This window comes from Dermacentor silvarum, chromosome 1, assembly GCF_013339745.2.
Source record: "Dermacentor silvarum isolate Dsil-2018 chromosome 1, BIME_Dsil_1.4, whole genome shotgun sequence".
Taxonomy (NCBI): domain Eukaryota; kingdom Metazoa; phylum Arthropoda; class Arachnida; order Ixodida; family Ixodidae; genus Dermacentor; species Dermacentor silvarum.
In genome coordinates, this window is record NC_051154.1 from 178520309 (window position 1) to 178543400 (window position 23092).

The window sequence follows — 23092 nt, forward strand, 5'->3', positions numbered from 1 at the left end:
GGTCTTATTGCATTATTGCTTATTGCATTATTGCACCAGAAGAGGTAGCAAGCACGCCAGCCTAGTGAGAAAGTGCGATGACCCTACTGCAGTGGACAAGTCGGCTGGTTGTGTTTGGATAAGAAAGTCACAAAAGGTGTTGCGAATATTTTTCGGTCTTATTAAGTTCGTTACATTTGGCAGAAGAACACTTCCACACAGCGGAGCCGAGACTACTTTTCCAACATACGTCTTTGTATCTGTTTCACACATAAGAAAGGTTTGCGGTTTCGCACGAAACACGAAGCATCGGTTGCGATAGCAAATTATTAGACAGCTATAGGAAGTAAGGATAGTAGTTTTATCAGCTGCATAAACTTGTAAACATTCATTTACTAACTAAATTAACAAGCATGGTGTCATGCATGCACAGGCAAACATGAGCACATCTCACTTGATGAGCGCGGACACTCGCTGTCAAAATGCTGGCTTGAGGAAGAGCAGCAGCAGCAGTGAGCGAATTGCCCTTCATGCTGCCTCTAGGTTCAACGTGAACTAAGCGGCGAGAACACAATGCAAGGAGCTATCAGCCCTCGGTGCACCTAAACTCTGTACCCACTGCAGATGGCTTTCAAGATAGGGTTCGCACTCAGCCACGCAATATGCAGGTGCTGCCGCTTGCACACTCTGCAATGTACAAGGAATTTCTTTGATCAGATTTTACGTTCTTGCACATATGAAATGACTGAATTCCTTGCACCCACCTGACACCTTTCCATTCTTCTTTATTTTGTTCTTTGAAGGCTTTTACTTCGTCCTTGTCAAAGTGGAGTAAGCAAATGTTCTTCAGTTTACCAAGTACAATGTTCAAAAGATCACTTGGACATTCAATGGCCTCGGTGGCTGGTGATCGCAGGTTTTGTAGTGTGGCTTGGTGTTTGACAAGTTCACCGACACCTTCGCAAGCATTTTTGTCATGCCCTGTAGCCAAACAAAGAACCACTTCATCTTAAAAAAAAGGGGGGGCATAACAATGTCCCATAAGCTCTGCTTTTTTTCTAGTCTTTTAATAAGGAAAATTCGCATTTTTGTCCATGCCGTGCTGCAACTGATTAAACTCCATTTACCTTCCGTGAGAGAGGTTGTATAGATGTAGAGTAAAATGTTGAATTTGTAGTAAACTGTATTCTCTATACCATGCGCTTTCTAAAATGTAACATGTTGCGACTCAGTAATGAGATTTTTTGCTGCTTGTCTCGGTGAAGTTTTGTGAAACGGAAACGATGATGTACGTTGGAAAAGTAGTCTCGGTTCCGCTTTGTGGAAGACTGCAGCCATGGCCGAGTGAGTAGGACGCCCAGCTCGGCTGCGGTAGGTGTGTGGTTCGATCCCCACCGCCGGACACCCACCGGTTAATAAGATGGGTACAAGCACTCCCCCGGCCAGGCGTCCGGCTTTCTAGGGGTGCGTTGTTTGGGAGAGGTTCGTATGACCGCTATGCTTGCTGTGCAAGAACCAAGACAAAACCATAAGAGCGCTTTGTGGAAGAGTTTTTCTGCCTAATATAAAAAGTTCAGTGATAATGAAAAATATTCAGGACTCCTTTTGCGACTGTCTTACATATGTGGAACATTTCAGGTAGCAAGTGTAATTAGAGAGTTGTGTCAATAGTTTCCCCAGACCAGCCTTAAACAGCTCACTGTGCGCGCTCTCACATACTTGCTACCCCAACGTACTGTAGGGAAAATATGGATACAGGAGTCCTGCAAACCCAAGTTCAGTTCATTTCGTGGCTCAGCAGAGGCTAAACAGACACAATCTGAGTCACTTTTCTTTACTACAAGAACAAGCTCAGAATGCAGTATGAATTTAATTTTCATTTTATTATTAGAGCTACAGAGCACCTGCCGTGGTGACGTAGTGGCTGTGGAGTTGCACTACTAAGCCCGAGGGCACGGAATCGAATCCCGGCCGCCACGGCTGCATTTTGGTGGGGGTTGAAATGCAAAAATGCCAGTGTACTGTGTATTGGGTGCACATTAAAGAACTACAAGTGGTCTAAATTTATCCGGAGTTTCTTACTACGGTCTGCCTCATAATAAAATCTTGATTTTGGCATGTAAAACCCCTGAATTTAATTTTCTTTTAGAACTTCATAGATCATAGGGGCGACCATACAGGGGTGTGATACAGCCACTGATTTCGGGGTTAGTCAGAGGCGCGTGCTCGGAAAGCAAAATTCGGTAATTGTCTGTGGCCGACATAAGTATAAATTTTCTTGAAGCAGTAGCGTTAATGGTATACTGGAATTATGAAAGAAAATTTGGTGGTGTGCAATGTTTCAGTTATTGAGTGATGGGTCTTCAAAGTTGTAAAATCTGCAAGTCGGGAAAATGCTCTTCTCAACCTTAGTGAACCACAGTCTTTTTTTTGGGGGGGAAATCTGCGCTGCGTCTCACAAAATGAAGGTTGATTCTTTTCCATGGGGACATTTTCCCACCTCACAGCAAATTTTTGCTGAAAGCAAACAATCGTTGGGACCCCCCTAAGTCTGTCTTTATCTGAACACACCCTGATGCTACCTGTTCACACTGCTGTACTGGCCTTATTCACGGGGTTGTGGCACCCTGTCTGTGCACGCCACTGACTTGAAGCCAGCAGTATTGCCTAGCAGAGCATGGTCTCATAGATTGCCAGCCTGGCCTCTGAGGATACATACACAAAAACATGTTTGTCATGGATGATTTAAATTGCAGAAGTATTGTGGGGTCACTTTCCTTGTGATATTCTCTGCACCTAAGTCTCCTCATGGCACAAGACATACCTTGTAAACTTCCTAAAAGGGTAATCTAACATTGTAGATTGGTTTAATGTTCTACATATAGTGGAGTCTTGGGGGGTCTTATTGCTGTTGAGCCATAAAACTCCAAATATATATGCACACATTTACTGTCATTTAGTTATAGTATTTTCATTTTCTTCTTAGAGAAAAATCAAGAGAAAAACAGAGGCAAGCAAATTTGAAGAATGCACAGGAAGGTACCAGTGCTAATACCGAAGATCTCAAGGTGATTACAAAGAAGGTAATGAATTACTGTCCAAAGATTGGAATGAGCATTCATTTCCTGTTCTTTGGCATCCGTCTGAATTCTTGAAAAAATCATTTATACGTCTTTAATTTCACTCCCTTTGCAATATTCCTCTTTGAATGTTAGTGAAACTATACTCCATCTCACAAACTTGTTGCAGCACTGTGGAAGCTACACAAATTCTTAAGCCAGTAGGAGGGCTGAATGCTCCTCGAGATGTGCTCATCCGCACCACGTCGTCTGCTCCGTGTCTGCTTGTCATCCAGTTACATGCTCCATGGCTGGTGGATTGACACAAAAAATGGTTTGACGCTGTAACCAAAGCTGCGTTTACATGCATGCGACAGCAGGGTTTCGCTTTACCTGCACACTTTCCCTGCAGTTCCCTTGCAGCCCTCCTTAGCAAGTAGTACGGGTGAATGCCCTTACAAATGTTCACCTGCACCACAGCGTCTGCTCGGCATCTACTTGGCATTTGCTTGCTGTCGTCATCACGTACCATGCTGGAGCGGGGTAGTAAATTAATGATGCAGTGAAAAATAAGGCCTTTATAGCATTCCCCTTCGTCAACGCATCACCAATGCTAATGTTGTGGCACCATCTGCTAACTAGAAGTCAAACTAGTTTTGTGGCTCGGCGCCGTGTCTGTAGTCCTAGCAGCGTGAAAACAAACAGCCGATCTCAAAAATTACGACAAAACATACCTAATGATTTGACCTCAGCTTGAGATGAGACATAGCAATGATGGATTTTGCCGCTTGTTTCTTGCTGACAGGGTGGAGATCCAGTAACAAGCGCGAATTCAGATCGAAGCAGATGGTTGGCGCTGTATGGGCGTTGCCATGTTGCTACGGTTAGGGTGGCTATTACGGTTACCGGCGGTAACTGACACGATAATTCTCGGTATACGACAAGCATGTGCAAAGGTCCTAACATGTCACATATCGCTGCACCATTTGTAGCGTCGTGCAGCAACCAAAAATAAAACTCTATAGTGTAGCGAATAATCAGCCAGTTACGCCTGGAACTATATACCACTGCACAAGGATACTGCCTGTGTATGCCTCATACCTTCGGCAGTGCTGCAACCAGCTTGTGAGATGGAGTGTAGGGCCTTAATACAGTGGAACCCCTCATTGATATGATTTTGCATAATACATTTTTCGGGATGATACTTTTTTTTTTCTCTTTTCCCGATAATACCGTTTGGTTAGATAATATGTTGGATGATACGATTTTCAGATGATACGCTTTATTTTCCAGTTCTCATGAACACCGTATCAACGAGATTCCACTGTAGGTTTTTTTCCCCCCCTTCCCACTCTCTCCTGTAGGCTCCATTCTCTCTGTGTTAAAATCGTTGTAAAGACCAGCTGTGTAACGATAATGCTTTCATTTGGACGAGCTCACTTGGCCAGGGAAAATGAGAATGTATTTCAAGGGTACAACAACCTGGCCAAATTAAATTACCATTGCCAATCTGCCTTTCTGTACGTCCTTGTCAGAATATTTCAGTTAAAGCTCAAAATATTTACAAATGACTTTGCTGGCAAATGCACCTGCATTCTCACATTCTGCACACTCCTACAGACAGTGTACTTGGCAATATTTGTTATACATGCACGGAAAACTCAAAAAAAACACGTGTTAACAAATCTTTGCTGTAAAATTCCTGAGTTTTCCATCTGTGAATTTTCTTGAAATTAAGTATCCTGGCATTGTCAGCACTGACTACTAGTGAAGACGGTGATGACGTGCTAGAAAAACCGAGAAACTGGAAATAAATGCGACTTTCTGACCACATACAAAGCATATGGCCAGCAAAATCATGCACCAGGCTCTGACACATGGTTCACTTCCTTTCATGCCTACTGCTGCTTTTAATTTATCCCCAATCATATACCCAATGTTCTGGCAGACTTTGTTAGGGCTACAACATTCTAGGTTGCTACTGCCATTGCTATGATAGCATAAGAAAGCAATGCAGGTTTTGGCAGACAACATATTATATTGCCCAGCTCAGCAGCTCTTAGCTTTTAAATCGTCAATGTCACTGCTGAAATGAAAATAATCTCGGGGCTATTATGAAACCAAAAATACTGCATACTTCTGCAGAGGCAAAAAAACAAGTTTTTGTAGATATGGTTGAGATAAAAAGGTGATTGCTACAGAAACATGTAGCATTTAACACTAATTAGCTGAATAATTAACTATGTATATATTCAGAAAGATCTGGACACCTGTTAGAGTCATGGAATTAACACCAGCCAGTGGCCGCATGTCTGTTAATTGTAAATTCTAAAACTGAGATCATTTTATAGACATATGTCACCTATGCTATGTGTCAACTTATGTCACATATGCCATAACAAGGCTTTGGCTTTCATATTTTGCCAAGAGACATCTCAAAAACAGTGCTAATCTTGCAATTCCTAGTGAACTGGTATGCACATGCCTTGGGCACTAATTGTCTTAATTTTGTAATGGCATCATATAACCTAAAGCTAATTTGTAAGTACTCTATCACCATTTTTTTTTTTCATACATCTGTGCAGCAAAGCCTGCAGTACCCACCGCATAAGAATTGAGTGTCTGATAAATTTATAAATGACAGTGGCTAGCAATCCTAATCCATCTTTAACATGACATGACTTGCACATGCACGCGACTCTAATGGAGAAGTTGTGGAGCATTTGTAGTAGTACAAAACTATTACAGCCTTAAGGGGTAAGGGATCGGGTGGAGAAAGCTGGTCTTGCTTCTTCACCCACTGGCAAGTAGACTCCTCAGTCCAGAAGTCCAGCAGTGGTCACCACCCGTGGCGCCCACTACACCAGTTGTAGCTGGTCTTTCAAGCTCTGGCTGGACTGTGCTACCTCCCTCTGGTTTAGGGTAGGATTAGGAAGGGGTCGTAGGTTGGGAGTAATTTGGCAAGGTGGTAGCCTCCGAGACCAGGCAGCACACATGGAGCCCACACGCCAGTTGCAGAGGTTATGGAAGGATATCCATGCGATTCGGAATGTGTACGTCATGTTGAGGACATAGCCTTCTTCCTTGAAGCATCAGCCCTTCCTTAGCTAGAGGCTGCAACCATGCCTGGGAACTGCAGGTACTTGGTGCGCTCCGTTCGCACAGGGCCGCACCAAAGACTTCTCATCCAACCATCGGTGAGAGCTAGATAGCCTCCGGGAAAGGCATGTTGTGTGAGAGAGGCTATTAATAACTAAACAAATTCGACAATCTAATCCGACAAATGCACAAATGATGCACACTCGGTGCATGCACATCAACAGCACCAGGTGAAATTACTGGCACCATTCTAACATGTTTCCAGAGATTTGCGACAGGGGACAGCATTGGAAAATGATAAAGGCAGATTCTAGTACTTTCATGTTTTTGTGAGCTTCTTGTCAAGTTTCTTACGTCTTGTATTGTAGCTGTGCGAGAAAATTTAACAGATTAGGTATTTCCTGCATTGCTTTTACGTAAAAATTCTAACATCCAACTTCAGTTTCTACAGCTTCATATAGCTTTCTCAACTTTCTTCAGATCCCGTATATTCTTCTCATAGGCTGGCAACTATGGTACATTGCACTAGGATAAAAATGATGCAGTATCATTGGCACTTTATGCTGTACACGTAAATGTACTTTTAAGGAACATTACCTGGTGGCCTTGGCTTCCTTTCGAGTTCCCTTTTAAGCCTCCTAGATTTGGCTCCTAAGCTTAGTTACAGCAGAATGCAACAATTGCATACTTTTCATGATATTAGTAAGCTGCTGCTAGTGTCTGAAGCGTGTTTTCCCAATGTAGTTAAATCAATTATCGTATTTATTCGAATATACAGCGAAGTTTTTTCCCAGAACCCTTAGCCTCAAAGTCACCCCCTGCCTTATATGTGAGGTTGATAAAGTCAGATACTGTTTCAATATGGCGGCAGCAGCGCCACATTTCCAACGATCCACATTTTAGATGACAGTGCAAATTGAAGCAACTAATGAACCTTGGCAGGTGAGGCAGTACCGTATTTTTGCACATATAACCTGCACTGAGCATTTATAAATTTAACAGTAAAGGTGTGGTGTGGGTGGTACGCAAATTTCTCCTTGAGGTACGACTTCACGGCAGCACGATGTTCGCCTTTTGATGTGGCTTTACGGCAGCATGGTTCACGCTGCCATGAAGTCACATGAGGCAAACGCCGCACTGTCGTTAAGTCGTACCTCAATGAAAAATTTGCATATAACCCGTACCGATTATTCAGTATTTTATGCATTGCCCGGCAAGTCTGAATAATCCGTCGGCGGCTTCTTATCGCCTTATATTAGAGTGCATACTCTAGTTCATTTTCTCAGGTCCCCCAACTGCACTCTCTCCTTATAATCAAATAAATCTGGTAATTTTATTCTGCACTGTCTAATAAATGCACTCATTTACTGCTTCCGTAAGCGAATTACCAATTGTGAACCCTTCTTCTCTCACCAGGCTATAGAGTGTTTAATTTAAAACTATTTCCGTGCATATTATTTGTAAAATAAAACTTATATTTTGCTGGGTTCAGGCCTGCAGTAATTGCAAGTGAATATGATCTGCAAACCACAGGTTGCCTAGGTATGGGGTGTAAATTCTTGCACTTTCTTCATGGGTCGCAAGCCGTGTTAAATACTAAGTGGCTATTGTCATTGGTTGAGATTTTTTTCTTTTTTTATGGAGGGGCTCATGTCATGCGCAAGCCAAACATGTATTATTGCTGTCTAGGGCTCATTTGTAAAAAGCAGACAAAAGCAGAGACAAGGCAAGAAGCGAAAGACGAAAGAAGACTATGAGAATGAAGAGTGGGATGACTTGGCTTCAGATGCAAGGTTGTTAAAAAAGCTCAAGCAGAATAAGGTAAGCCAAAATGGTAATTTGCATTATTAGTCCTGATATTTATTCACGTCATGTTTTTCAGATCTCAAAAGAAGAGTTTGATGAAGCATTTCTAATCTAGGCAAATCCATCCTTGAGCCACTTAGCACAGTCTGTGTGCTGCAACAAGATATGAGCACTTTCACATCGTTTTGTGTGCGAAATAAATGCAAGAATGACCACGACGAGAATTTATTTCCACTTATAGTTAGTCTTGAATTCTAGTCCACATGCCAGCAATTATAAATGCAAAAGAATGTGTAAACAGGATACACATAAACTGGTGTAAAAAAAATTCTTGTGAGCATCACTGTAAACCAGCAGAGTGTAAAGCATCAGCAGAGCATCAGTGTAAAATAGCAAGATACACGTAATCATGTAAAATGGTGCATAAAAAATGTACAAAATAGTTAAATCTGCATGAAATGTATAACTGAACATTTAAAGCCATGATAGTACACAACATAAAAGAATGACAAGAACAGTGGTCCTTATAGTCGGCAACAAGTCAAGAATGCAGGAGAGGCTCCTTCCAAAAAAAAGCATGATGTGCCTGCCGTTTATCCCTTTGCGCTTCCAAGAAATAGTTCCCCTGCACCAAAGGGTGCAGGGGAACTATTTGAACTATAAGTCATGCAGGTGTTCACTGCATACATGAACAACCAAAATATTCATAAGTCTGGGGATGAAACACAAATAGGTCATTTGAAAAGCAGATTGGAAGTATTTCACTGACCTTGTGCACTAAGGGCCTCCATGCCAACAGCTCCTTCGTCCCCTTCCCCCACCCAATCTCCTTTATGTGTGGATGTGCGACTGTCCAGATGTACCAAGAAAGGATGAGTGGACCAACTGATCCCATCACTCATACCTGATAAAGAGCTCCCCCAAAAGGGCTCATCGAAAGGCAGGGATATGGATACAAAGGATAAGGAGGGGGTGGGCGTGCTATAGGTTAGGTAATTCTTTACATAATTAGGACACTTGCAGCAGTGTTCTTGACCTGGCATTGACTATAGATAGCTAAACTGAAATAAAATGTGCACTCATTTCGGAATGTCAGAGCTGTGAATGAACCAAGTTTCCGTGCTGCCAACATGCATAGCCCAGAGTGGTGAGGTGTGTCGTGGTAGTTCCACAAGTGCAGAGTTGCACTCCTTGTTTCATGCTGCAAGACAAGTTTTGTCAAGCTCCTGTTTTGTGAACTTATGTGGCCTGTGGACCTTCTAGCATGCCCCCCCCCCCCCCCCCAATCCTTCAAAAGTGAGAAAATAAATAACCATTCCAAAATCAATGCATTGCACAATGCTGTAACAACGATATGCAGGTTACCATAAAGACACTAGTGTGCGTTCTTTAAAATGACAGGAACAAGCAAGGTTTGGTTTGCTGCCTGAATAGAGTACAGTTTCATGCAAAAGCACCTCCAATAAAATACAAGAGTGGGGAGCTTATCAAATAAATTTGAGCACATATAAGCATACCAGTGAGCAAAATGACAAGTGTTAACAATAGGAAATGGCAAGGACCTGTATCTGCAGAGCTATCGGGAAGCAAGTTGCTGGTGGTAACACAATGAAAAGTGCAGTCAGCCACAAAAGTTTACAAGCCGGGGTTTGTGGAAAAGCTGAATTCTCGCAAAGCCTCTGCACATGGCCTCGAATTAAAAGTTTCAACCTATAGTAGTTTCTGCGACTTACAGACTGATCGAAGCCTTAACGAGCAGAAATGCATACTTCTCATGGAACCCATGTCCCATAAATTTTTGTGGCTGACTGTACATATGTGCCCATAGAACATGAAACAATTGTAAGCAAGTACCACCTCACCTATTGTTCACAGCTATATGAGCAGAGAAGCTCTTGCAGCATTTGTCAGTTACTGGCTTAAAGTAACAGGCAGCATAAAATTTGGACATGTTTGGCCACAGTTTCTTCACAAAGTGCACACAAAAGTGTTTGCAGCCCTCAGACAATTTAGGACTTATAATACTGCTGATATTAAAGAAGAAGAAAAAACAAAGCTGACTTTCATATCTTAAGCTTCTTTGAAAAGGCTTGTCAATAGGCCAAAGTCCACTTAGCTCCCACGTAAAGGTTGCTCATTTAAAAAGCAGAAAATCCTGGTGCTCACCTAATATCTTTTCATTGAATTATTTGAAACATGCTCATTTAAATTTCAGTTTCCAACTTTAGCATAATCATCTAGTAAGTGAGTTATGATAACTACAATACAATGAACACAAGAGCCTGTAGGACTGCAAGGTTGCAGCAGCAGCTGTTGCACAGGAACGCAAATGCAGTTTGAAATGCTTAGTAGAACTGGAAGCAGTCACTCAAGTATGTCTACCATTAATACCAACTGCCTGTACAACCATCTTACAACAGAGTTGTATAAATTTGACAAGAGATATCTAAAATTTATGTTCTACACTATCAGTTTCAAAGGTTGGATGTTTTCCCCATCATTCAGGACCCTTCCTCAAAGGTTATTAAAAGGGAGCAGGAGATATTTTGAATGCTGTGAATAACATATTTTAAGGCAGCAGAACAATCACTTGCATAATTTGTTGTGAGCACACATAGTAATCCAATCTCAATTCAGTGTGCAGTCTTTTTGTTTTTTTAATGAAAAGAAATGAATCACTTGCTCAAAACTTATGCATAATTGCCAGCTTCAGGCTTTATAAGAAAGGAGAAACAATCTTCCAGTGCTCATGGAACACAAATGCTAACCTTTTTGTCTAACATGGTAGTGCTTTCAGTAAAGTTGTCATGTGCGGCAATACTCTGCACACTGAAGTGAAATGGCGCCACACTAGGCAAGGGAAAGAGCCCATTTACATGCAACAGGACAATGTTTGTGGCTTTTCCCTTTGCACCCCTGCATGGAACTGGCAAAAACAATTTGCGTACACAAATGTCTATACTGTGACTGAAGGGGTTGTGCACTGCACTATTGACCCAGTTCCTTGTGCAACTTAGTTTAAGACTGCTCTGAACTTTTGGCATTCAAGCATAAAAATGATGAGATATCACTGCTTTGCCTTTCCTTGCACTGCGTGCTTCAAAAATGACTAGGCAAATCTTTCAATGAAAGCATGATCAGTTACTAAAAACGTTTAGAACACATGCTGCTTTGACATGTAGCAAGGCCAACATTCCTAAAGAAGCAAAATTTGTGCACAGCAGTGGAATTATATGACCTCAGAGAGAACATACGCTCCTGTCAGCTAGTAAGCAAAAGGTTTCATTTTACAGTTCATCATCAATTCTTTTAGACCTAGATTTTTGTTTGAGAAATAATTCCAATGTGTTCACCAAATCAGCCTCTCTGTGGTCATGAATTATGTTACCAACTGCAGACTGAAGCTTAGTAGTCTTACCAACGAAGAACATAACAGTGGGATAACGATGCACTTGTGCTGCATCACAAGCATGCCAGTGCTCCTCACAGTTGACTGCACCAAATTTTACTCTTCCTTCAAATTTTTTTGCAACTGATTCAAACACAGGCCTGAATGACACACAGTGGCCACACCATGGAGCATAAAAGTCTACAAGCCATGGTGCAGTGTCACCAAGAACATCCTTATAAAAACGGTGATGATCAAGTTCTTCAACACTGCTAGGAAGGAAATGTAATGCCCAGTCCTTGAAAGATACTGCATCTCTTGACCAGCCGTTGAACGTTGAGTAGTGGCGACTGCTGAAATGTCCACGAGGATAGATACGAAGGTGGGGATATGAGCGCACACCATGCTCGGCACAGAATTGTCTATGGGCGTCACAGTCAAGTTGGCCAACATTTATGTTTGGCTCATCAGCCACCATCTTGGCAAACTTGTTCCACTCTGGTGCCAGTTTCTTACAATGCCCACACCAAGGAGCAAAAAAGTCTATGGCCCAAACGTCGTCTTCACTTTTGTCTTCTACCAGTTCTTTAAATGTTTCAGGGTGGAGTGTTATCACTTTAGGATCAAGTGATATTTCAATGAATTCCCTGATTTCTACAGCTGTCCTGTAGCCACTGAGAGATGTGGTTGAACCATTATGGAATAAAACGAGGTTTGGATACGAGCTGATCCCATTGCTTTGGCACAGTGGAGCATCCGAGGTGCAATCAACAACGCCAAACATTATGTCCTCGAAAGAGCGGGACACTTTTCGCAGCTCAGGAAGTGTGCGCATGCATGGTGGACACCAAGGTGCAAAAAAGTCAACCAACCATGTGGTTTTGCTCTGCGACACCTTTTTATCAAAGGTTGCAGCTGTTACAGTCTGCAAGCGGCTTCCTGCACTTTCCTTTGCAAATGAAGCCAAATCTCGTGCATTAACACGACCATGATACACTTCGTATTCACCACTTGATCGCAGGAGGATGAAGGAAGGAGATTTTGTCACTGAAAACTGTGCACAAACATCTACCTCTTGGCTGCAGTCAACAGAGCCCAGACGCACCGACTGAATGTAACCTCTTATGTGTTTCAACTCTAGCTCTGCAGCTGTGTCGGGCTGTTTGCTCTTAGAGAAATGCAGAAGCCATGGTTCCGACTCATCACTGCCATCTAGCTGCTGAACCAGGCCACTGAAGAGCTCCGATGTTATTGGCTCAAAACTAGGAAGCTCTTTCAGAATGGCTTTCCGCAATTCAGAGGCATCGCTCCCCTCTAGCTCTTGAGGTTTTTTAACCTGGCTGGTTGCTGCTTCAAAGAAGTACACTCCATCACTAATTCTTAACTTTTTGCACAGTGTTGCTTCTTTGCTGCAATCAAGCAGGGAGACATAAGCAAGGCCATTAAGTGCAACAGCCAACTTCTTGAGCTCTTCTTTTACTAAACACGTGTCGGCATTAGTACAGGAAGCAACTACCACTGATCTAAGCAGTGAGCTGGCTTCTGCCTGTAAGAGGCCAGTCTCTGATATATCAACGTCGAGGTCAGGAAGCCGACGCAACACAAAATCTTTCAAATCGTCCAAGTCTCTAGAACCGGCGTACTTTTCCCTCTCTGGATAGAAGATCAATGACGGAAAAGAGTGTATGCCTTCCTGCCTGCACAACTGCCAATCTTCTTCGCAATTTACTGCGCCGATCCTAATAACTCCTTCGAAACTTCTGGCCAGCTGACGCCAGGCCGGAGCAAGGTGGTGGCAATGGGAACATTGTGGAGAATAATAGTTGACAAACCAGAGGTCCTCCGACTCAATTACTGAGCTCTGAAAGTCGTTTCTGCTCAATGTCACCACTTCGGGATCGTCATCGTAAATGCCAAACTTTTCGTAATAGTAGTTCCAGCTGTGATACTGTCGCCCCCAACCATTCTGGTCACCGTCCAATCCTTCTTCTCCGTAGGTGTCGTAACGCTTCCGAACGTCTGGGTCCTTCAAAACTTCATACGCCTTGTTGATATTTACGAATTTGTCATGTGCCTCGGGATCTCCTTGGTTCTTATCTGGGTGAAACTTCAGAGCTAACTTCTTGAAGGCCCGTCGTATGTCACGGCTGTCGGCGTCACGTTCGATGCCTAGGAGTTGGTAATAATCGTCGCACAATGCAGCTGGCCATAAGACGAGGAGGAGGATCACAGTTGCAGCTCTCATTGCATTAAGCTAGTCAACGCGTCACCGTTCCCACGACACATACAAGGCGGCGAGACTCGGAGCAAAACCTAGCGTTCAGTAGCTCTAGACAAAGTGCGACAGAACGCAAGCTTTTTATCGTAGTCGACTTAACGTCATATCCAATTCGTACTGCTCGAGGCAAAATAACACTTAATGTTGATGTCAGGGCTTGCAAACTTTCTTAATTAAGCAAGAGTAATTAAAAGCTTAGCTTACGTACGATACCAACGACACCCACGCGACTGCCACGATTCAACGCGACGCCAAGGACGCGACACGAAAACGATTTGGATTGGCGTGGCTCGGCGTAGTTGGTTGCCTGGCTGGTTTCGGACTGCATATTTTGCTGAAGTAGTCGCCAGCTTTTCTTCCTTCATCCGTCCAATCTGTCTACGAACTTTAGTAAAACGATAGTATGTACTACAGTGCACCAGAATACTAGTACACTGTAGTATATACAACCTGTTCAGTGAGCGCTATTTACGTGGCGCCAGTCTTGAATTCATTGTCTTTTCACACTCAAGAGCAGTTGATCCCCATGATCCAGCCAGCGTTTTCGCTCTTTCGCTGTCGTGGGGATGCTGGGGCGTCCGTTCTGACGCGTTGTCTGCATTCTGTATTAATGCGATTGGCATACTCTGGGAACTTTGCCCACGACTTTGCGGTATGGAGAACCTGTTTCACGCCACAACTTCGGCCATTGGTATAATGTGCTAAACGTGACAAGGTCGACGTACAGCCTCCCGCATTTTTAGTTATATCGCGCGCGCGTCCATAACGCGTCATTTTAGCGCATTTGAACGGCGGTAATCAGCGAAACCGGCAGAAGTACTCTCAAGTGCACTAAGCACTCTCCCGTGCAAGAGGGCCGACCAATCCGGTCGACGGAGTGAAAAGAGGGCCGGGGGGTAAACGTTATATAGTGCTTTCATGAGTGCCTAATAAGTGTACTAGCAGGCCTTCAGCTGCTCTGGTCATATGCAAGTCTAGGCGTTCTTTGTAGCCAAGCGCAGTTTTCGAAAAGCGAAACGACGCCTTATACACCAGTATACTATAGTGCCGTCACCCATACAACAAAGTCAATCAATCAATGTCATTTTATATCTCGCAGGGAGACATACTCGCGCGCGTGGAACTACATAACTAGCTGCGACATCAGCGTGACTCTTGAGAAGCTGCATCAAAGACTACGCATCCTTGCTCTAGATTTGACGTCGCGTCGCACTCAATTGCTGTTTGTCCGGGGCGCTACGCGCGTCGACTGAGAGCTCGTCGCACACGTGCGAGTCTGGCCGCATTCATAGTAGCTGGAACAGGTGGTTTAGCTGGTTAGGTTGAGTCGACAGTTGAGTCAGCCGCATTTTTTTTTTCTTCTTAGCTCTTAATACACTGCGCGTTGTGGCCCCTTTCCACTTTTGGTATGCTTCACCGCATAACATACTTGTATTGCGGCGAATCTAACTTTACGAAACCGAATTACACTTGCCTCTTTACCAGCCATTACCAAACGCTTGTCGGTACGTCGCTTGGCAAAAGTCTTACCAGCTAATTATAAAATGAACACTGCCCAGTCAAAAAAAGAAAAGAAAACGGGAAACAAAACGTTGAGTCCAGTTGGATTTTTCAATGGGACCTAACTGGTTCCAACTGGACATCATTGGAGACCTAAGTTCCCATTGGGCTTCATGAGAAGTACAGTTGGTTCCAATTGGGCATCATCAGAAGTCCAGTTGGACATCACTGGAGCTTGGTATGCCCAACTGGAAGTCACTGAGTAATCTCGCGAAATAGCAGAATAGTTAATAACAGCACAATTATAATGCTATAGTTTTCATGTAAAAGATCTTTGTATTTTGGTGTGATCAATGGAGAGAAGCATTTAGCTTTCTGTCAAGTTAAAAATCTATCTTGAACTTTTACCAGTTTCTGCATGAATCACTGGCACCACTAGGTCAACCAAATTTTGCTCACATATATAGCATCTGACATGCATTTCTCATAGTGAAGTGGTGAGTGTTGGGTATACGTCAACAAAGAGAATTGCCGTAATGTGTTCGTGCACGAGTGTCCCCATGAGTCCAATTCAGAGACCAATTGTGTTCAAAAAACCGATTGGTCCAAATGGACCTGTTGGATTTTTCCAATGGGTGTCCCAAAACACAATTGGAAATATCCAATTGGTTCCATTTTGAAATTTCCAACTGGTCTGAGCAATTTTTTTTTTTTTTACTGGCCTGATGAAGGCAAACTGCCTAGTCGAAACCGAGGCACCCACTTCGATCACTGTTAAATCACCGCAACATATTTGTGTATTGTGGGAAGGGTTGACGTGATCGGGTATGTAGGCTTTCCGTCAGCGACCAGCCTAATGTTCTGGTCTCAATGAATCAGATTTTCGGGGGAGAATGATGTTTTAACTCTTTTTGTCAGCTCTTGCCACTATGAAAATGCTTTACCGTAGTACAGAAGATGCCTCACTGCAGGACACGTCTTCCATAGTTGGCTGGAACCCTACACAACAGGTTCACTCTTGCCACTATTAGTATGCTTCACTGCAATACACATTTTGTGTATTTAGGTGAAAAATACTAAATCACATTTGTCAGTTTAGAATGCAAAGACCCTTGCCCTTTGCTTTTGTGATGTTATGACAGTGAGTATATGAAAGACATACTGCTAAAAACATCCACATTGAAATGGAGACATGAACATTGATGACAGCTAGCATGGGTTGTTTTAGCTATTTGCTTTGTTGTGGACCTGTTGTACTGTCATCATTACATTTTCCTGTGCTTTATACAGCACTACGCTGGCCTCCTTGAAGTCCTAGGGTTCAGGGATAGTGGGGGAAATTAAACATGTCGTGTTCTAAGACCAGTGTGATGGCTCTTCCGAAGAGGTTGAGGTTAAGTGCCTGTGAAGATTTTTTTAGAGGTAGTTTTCTGGGAAGAGGTCAGATGTCAAAAACAGACCTGTGATACCCTTGGTTTGAGTATTTAACGGTGGAAAGGATGCAAAATACATCAGTATTTTTTGTGTCCGACCAAAATCTAACAAATATGTAAAATATTTTAAGTAGCATTCATGAGTAACTGCAAGCTGTGCACACCTAGACCCAACGCACACTTCTCTTGCTCCAGTCCATGCAGGCCATCAGCTGCTTTGTTGGAGCCTTTAGTAAATTCTCAGTGGTGCAGTAATTTTTGTCTGCCTTTTGCTTAAGCATGCCCTAGACATAATTGAGTGATGTCCAGTTACAACTGGACAGCAGCCTCAGCTTGGGAGACGAGTGGTGAGCACATTTTATAAAACCAGCCTACACTTAGCATTACCAGTTGGAGCAGAGACCTGTTAAGATATGTGTCACCTTTAACATTTAGATCTTTGACTATGAATTCAGAATCTCCAGCACATTGAACTCCTATAACTTTAAATGCTGTATAAGTTGTATTCTTGTTCACTGCAGTTGCACTTGGCTTCTGTCCAAATGGGAGAGCACTTCTGCATAGCTCACCAGGGAACATTCTTAATTACATGCCTTCCTTTTATCTTACCTACAATCAAGAGCAAATGTGTGCTGTGCATGAGCCTAACTTACATTGCCATGTTTACCAGCACAGTGCATGTAGCTGTTGTTGGTTCATTCAAGCTAAGCATTACTACAGCCTTTAACTGTAGGTTGTGTGAGAGCAGAGAAATGTATATGCAAAGACAGTTAAGCACATTAAGACATCTTTTTGTGTTAGAAAAGGTGAAAGGTATACAAAATGGGACAGAACACATGCACTTTCATCTTTTCTCACACACAAATAAAGCCGGTGGAATAAGGCTTCTTCACTGTGCCATAGAAACTATATGTTTGCTCTCAACGGTAATTCCGATTCGTTGGATTTGTTCTTGTTCTGTGTTTATTTTGTAGCGTGTGCTTTAGTGTTTACACGTTGAAGTTTCAAACTCATTTTTATTTTCACAAACTGAACATCCCACGTCTTGATTTGACTTCCTTGTACAGAATACTTGCACTTGGCATGGAGTGATGAAGCAGGGTGGTGTAGTTAAAAGCACAGATTTCAGCAGTCCATGAACAAAAACATGTGTGCTGAAAATAAAGTGTTCCTGCCCACATTCCTGGTTGTCTAAATATGCATGTATCCCTGTATTCTCTTCAGAAAAACCACATATATGGGGAACTGATCGTGATAATTCCCACGAAACACACAAGCAGCTATTTGATGTCTAAAAGATGTCTTGAATGGATAATTGAAATATCTAATAGCTGTCCTGGTCAAGACATTTTCTAGCCGTGGACATCTACAGGTACTTCAGTAAGCCGTGCTAACGTTACGCGAGAAGTTGGCTAATAAACATCTTGACAAGAACAACTAAGAATTGTATTAGACGTTCCCGGAATTCTGTAATCATGGCTTCAGAAGCATTATGCAGGCTTTTATAAAACATCTTGACAAGAACAAGTGAAGAACTTTATTAGACGTTCCCAGAATTCTGTTATAAATTATAGCAGAATTCTGGGGACGTCTAGCAAAATTTTTAATTAAGCTATAAAAGCCTGCGTATTGTTTAAGTCATAAAGCATAATGGCTTCAGAAACAATATGCAGACTTTTAAAGCTATCTTTAAAGCAGCATTTATAAATTGTCATCCTACAGTGACGTGGTAAGTAAAATTAATGGCCACTTCAGCATACCATGCATCTGTATGCTAGCTTCATAGTACATATGTTACTATATAGAACTGAAAAATAAATTGAAGCATTACATTATATTATTTATAATAACTTGCATTAAATGTTGTAACATATATCAATTGTGCATAACAACACGCAGGAAAAAAATACAACCTAACCTTGTGAGAAAGCGGCTTTATTCACTAATAAATTGAAGGACATGCAGAATGATTTTACAAAATTTTTAAATACAGTAGAAAAGGTGACCACATAAAATAAGACGCAGCTGCAGTAACCACAGCAATCCAGGTCCCTTCCCTCTTGGATACCACTGGCTGCCCACAGAAGTTTGCTCTGTAATACAACAGTGAAGAAAAAAGTGAACAAAAAGCACGTAAACTATATATCAACACCACAGTTGTCAGTAAACAGCAAGCATTTTCAACAGCAATACAATTATAGTGTCACAGCTGTCCCCGATTCGTCGTCGGCGCGAAGTCGATCGACGGGGTAGACAAGCTGGTTGGTCGTTCCGTACTCAAGCGAACACAGTGAAAAGAGTCAGAGTCGGGAGTAAACAAAAAAACAAGATATTTATCGACTGATAAATATACACAAGTTAATAAAATAAAATAATAAGAAAAACACAAGAGAGACTAACACACCTGAACTTAATATCACACAATGATGAAGACAAATAAATACGAGCAATTAACAGTACATATACATATGAAACAGGGCTCGGATCAAATATACAAGAATAACACTTACAGTAATTGACGAAAGCACAGTTCCAAAGAAAACAAAAAGAAACAAACGATGTCATACGCGTGGCCGGGCAGCAGCAGCAAGTCCATAAACCATGAAGTCGACGCACAAAGCTTTCCCGAAGAATGCTGGCGGCCGATCTTGTCGAGGTGGATGCGAATTGCTGGGCTGGGTATCCCGGGAGTCTAGATCTGACGACTTCCCTCAAGCAGGTTGAGCTAACTTGAGGTGAACTACCGTGAGCTTCGTTGCAGAAGCTGGTTTGACGTCTCGTACGTCAACAAGTTCCTCGGAGTTCCGACGTGGCCAGGCGGCCCAGGCGATACTGGACGGCACTAGCCCCCCAACGGCTTCTCAGCAGCGCATAGGTTTAGCTTCTAGACTAAATAGCAAGGCCCAAAACCTGCGCTTAAATAGCCTCTCCTTTCTCTAGTTCCCTATGTAGGGAAACTGCCGGTATGTAGAGTTCTCCGAATTCAGGGCTTTTGGCTCCCAACAATCTTGGCCGCGTCCCTTTCACCATGGACGAAGAACCGCAGATTCTCCTCCCTCCCAATGTCAAGGGCCAAGGTGGAACCCGGCCTACCACGCAGACGTACACGCACACTTATGGGTCCGTAATCGGCGTGTCGCGTCTGGAATCGAGATGGCAGCCCGAGCGGCCACGACGCTTTTGACGCCCGTAATTCGGCGTGTCGATGTCGAATAAATTATACGCTGCACAATCAGGAGCCCACGTTTTTGACGCTCGTAATTCGGCGTGTCGTTAATCAGCGTCCAAACCATTCGAAAATATGCCGCTCCGTGACATATAGTTAAGCTTTGGCTTACCATGACTAACATAAATGGCAGCCAGGCAGCCACATGGTGCCAAATAAGAAATAACAATACACAAAAGAGGTGCATAGAAATCAAAAGAAGCCACTTAACAGAACAGTCAAGCCTTGCATGCTCCTACAGGTTTACCTGAAGATTAATTAGGTGTGCATGAAACTGTGCGAAACAAACACCGTTTGGCCCCTGTTCATCTGTTTGCAGAACATATGCCCTACAGCAAGATCAACAAATTTGTAGCAGCATACATATGGTCAAATGCCAAAAGTATGGAAACAATAATGCAGAGATTGTGCACGCACATAAACAAAGCGACCGAATAAGCATACATTCAGGATCTGGCTTGCAACCATGCGACTTACCTTGACTAGACAAAAACAATGGAAGCCAGCAGGCCTTGTGGTTCCGTGAAAGAGTAAAATTACTGCATAGGAAATAAAAGGAGACAGTCAACAAAACAGTCAACGTCTGGCTTGCAACCATGCGACTTACCTTGACTAGACAAAAACAATGGAAGCCAGCAGGCCTTGTGGTTCCGTGAGAGTAAAATAACTACATAGGAAATAAAATGAGACAGTCAACAAAACAGTCAAGCCTAGCATGCTTCTATATGTTTACCTTAAGTTTGATTGATGAGCACACAACTGTTGAAAAATATGGCTGCTTAGCCACCGTTGAACTCTTTATTTCCGTTCCAACATGTGCCCTACAGCAATTAAGATAAAAACAAATTTATAACAGCATACAAACCTTGACAACGACATATGGGTGACAAGAATGTAAGAAAATTACAATTCATGACCTGCTTCACACTTCAAAGGATGCTCAGCAGTCTGTAAAGTTGCAGCCCTGATGTTTATTTTACGTGTAATTATGCGGATTAATTTTTAATTGCACAAAATCTTCATAATACTATTGAAAATATATCTGCCCTGGACACACAAAAGATGCACGGGCCCGCAAAAACAAAAGTGCACATGGCGTGCAAGTTGCAAGTTGTAGCAGGTAAACGTATACGTACCGTAAGGAACTGCACCGCATCTGCAGGCGCTGGTCAAGGCTTGAAAGTAACCAAAAGAGCCACGAGCGGTGCACACGCTATGTACACTCGATAGAACTTTGGAAGAGAACCATGAGCACCGGCGAGCGAACGCTTGCGAGCCATGAGCACGGCCCTTTGAATCGCTCGCGGTTAAAGCCCCGGCAAGCTCTACTCGCGGTTAGGGAGCCTACATGCATAAAGTCCCTATATAAGAAAAGTACCGCCATCCTTTGATAAACGCCGCTTCTCTCTCTCTCTCTCTCCTGTATCTCCGATTGGACGATGATAGCGCGCGCTTTTCACTTCTTTATATTTTCTTTTTTTTTTTTCCGCCTCAGAGCCATGTTGAAAGTCCTCTGCGCAACCGCAGTCGCCGGCGGCGGCGCGCGCCACGAGGTCAGTGGCGCGCGCCCGGCCTGAAAGCTTCAAAGTGGACTTTCTAGGTGCGTCACCGTCGACTCGGCTTTCGCAAGCAAAAAGTAAAGAAAAAAGGCAAGCGCTTTAGTAGAGGAGGCGGCGGAGGAAAGAGTAGATGGTGGCACTTTTCTTATATAGGGATTTTACACATGCAAGCGCTGGTTAAAGCCCCTATATATAAAAAGTAGCGCCATTCTTAGATCTTGCCGCCACCGCGCTCACCCCGGCGTTTCCTCCTTGCCGCCTCCTGTCGCCCCAGCCTCCTCCGCTCCCCCATTGGTTGGCGCTGAGCCGTGCTCCCTCAAGGGCTGCAGAAGATAGCGCCAACCTTTCCCTCAAGAACCACTTATCGCTCCCCCATTGGCCAATCCGTGTCACGTGGAAGCACGCGTTGCGCTTTTGTATATTTTTTTCTTTCCAGCGCGCTCCGACTGCCATTCTCGGGCCTGTGCGATGAAAGTGCTGTACGCACAAAGGGATCAAACGTGTTAGGGACAAGAACTTCGTTGTGATGGCATGCTGCTGCGCCTTAAGTTGCCGCAACCGACAAGGCGAGGGCAAAAGGCTTTTTTTGTTCACCATCCGGCGTGCGCAAACGCTTGCTGCACACTTGATATTTGCGCCGTCTCGCATCGTCGCGTTGCTACTTCCAAAACGGCATTATTAACGCCAGTTACTGACTGACGAAGCATATTCGCACCTCAATAACTGCTCCGCAGGGCGCGATCCAAGTTTTCCGCGGATTTCCTCCTCCTCCTCCGTTCCACTATCGCGCTCGGCGCGACCAGCGCGATCGAGGTGCGATATCGACAGTGGCGCCGCCTGCGTCGGGCCTGCCGTGGCAGACGACAGCTAACGCGCTACCAGAGGAAATCCGAGGAAAACTTCGATCGCGCCCTGCGGAGCAGTTTTTGAGGCGCGATTTTGCTTCGTTAGTCAGTAACTGGTCTTAATAATGCCGTTTTGGAAGTAGCAACGCGACGATGCGAGACGGCGCAAATATCAAGTGTGCAGCAAGCGTTTGCGCACGCCGGATGGTGAACAAAAAAAGCCTTTTGCCCTCGCCTTGTCGGTTGCGGCAACTTAAGGCGCAGCAGCATGCCATCACAACGAAGTTCTTGTCCCTAACACGTTTGATCCCTTTGTACGTGCAGCACTCTCGTCGCACAGGCCCGAGAATGGCGGTCGGAGCGCGCCGGAAAGAAAAAAATATACAGAAGCGCAACGCGTGCTTCCACATGATACGAATTCGCCAATGGGGGAGCGGAGAAGGCTGGGGCGACAGGAGGCGGCGAGGAGGAACCGCCGGGGTGAGCGCGGTGGCGGCAAGATCTAAGAATGGCGCTACTTTTTATATATAGGGGTTTTAGCGCTGGTAACTTCAGCGCGCCCCCTGGTGCGGTCAGATCTGTCGCGCGCGGCAAGAGATGTCGGCGACGATAGCTGGTGTCGCAATTCCGGCTTCACCGCTTGTTCACGCAAAGGGAAAGGGAGGCACGGCTCTGATAAGGACGGTGAACGGGCGCGCACGTGTGCGCCCGGCCGTTTTCTTTTTTTTTTTCTAAACTTTGACTGTCTTGACAGACCACGGTGTAAGATATATCTTATATCTTACACCGTGTGACAGACTCACCCGTATCATCCATCGCGCCGTAGCATGGGTGCGTTTTGCTGGCTGCGCGGCAAACACGTTGTCGACGCGGCGATCGGAAAGGAATCAAAGAAAATAACCCCGCAGGATTTTTCTGCT

At 43.8% G+C, this 23092-nt stretch overlaps 2 protein-coding genes across 2 annotated transcripts in view; one reads left to right on the forward strand and one right to left on the reverse strand.

Annotated features, from left to right (window-relative positions):
* LOC119436456 (ATP-dependent RNA helicase DDX55-like) overlaps positions 1-8156 on the forward strand; it is a 45422-nt gene extending 37266 nt beyond the window's left edge. Inside the window, exons 14-16 of the mRNA XM_037703310.2 lie at positions 2966-3062; positions 7827-7958; positions 8020-8156. Of these exons, the coding sequence (XP_037559238.1) occupies positions 2966-3062; positions 7827-7958; positions 8020-8058 (268 nt within the window). The 3' untranslated portion in view covers positions 8059-8156. The remainder of the gene's footprint in view (positions 1-2965; positions 3063-7826; positions 7959-8019) is intronic.
* On the reverse strand, positions 8153-13896 carry LOC119436455 (dnaJ homolog subfamily C member 10-like). Its single transcript, XM_037703309.2, has one exon. The coding sequence runs from the start codon at positions 13574-13576 to the stop codon at positions 11231-11233; it is 2346 nt and encodes a 781-aa protein (XP_037559237.1). The 5' UTR covers positions 13577-13896; the 3' UTR covers positions 8153-11230.
* Between the last annotated feature and the right edge of the window lie 9196 nt (positions 13897-23092).

What these genes read in the sequence shown, in the direction of transcription:
- LOC119436455 (XM_037703309.2), bottom strand. Translation starts at nt 13,576, where the DNA reads ATGAGAGCTGCAACTGTGATCCTCCTCCTCGTCTTATGGCCAGCTGCA.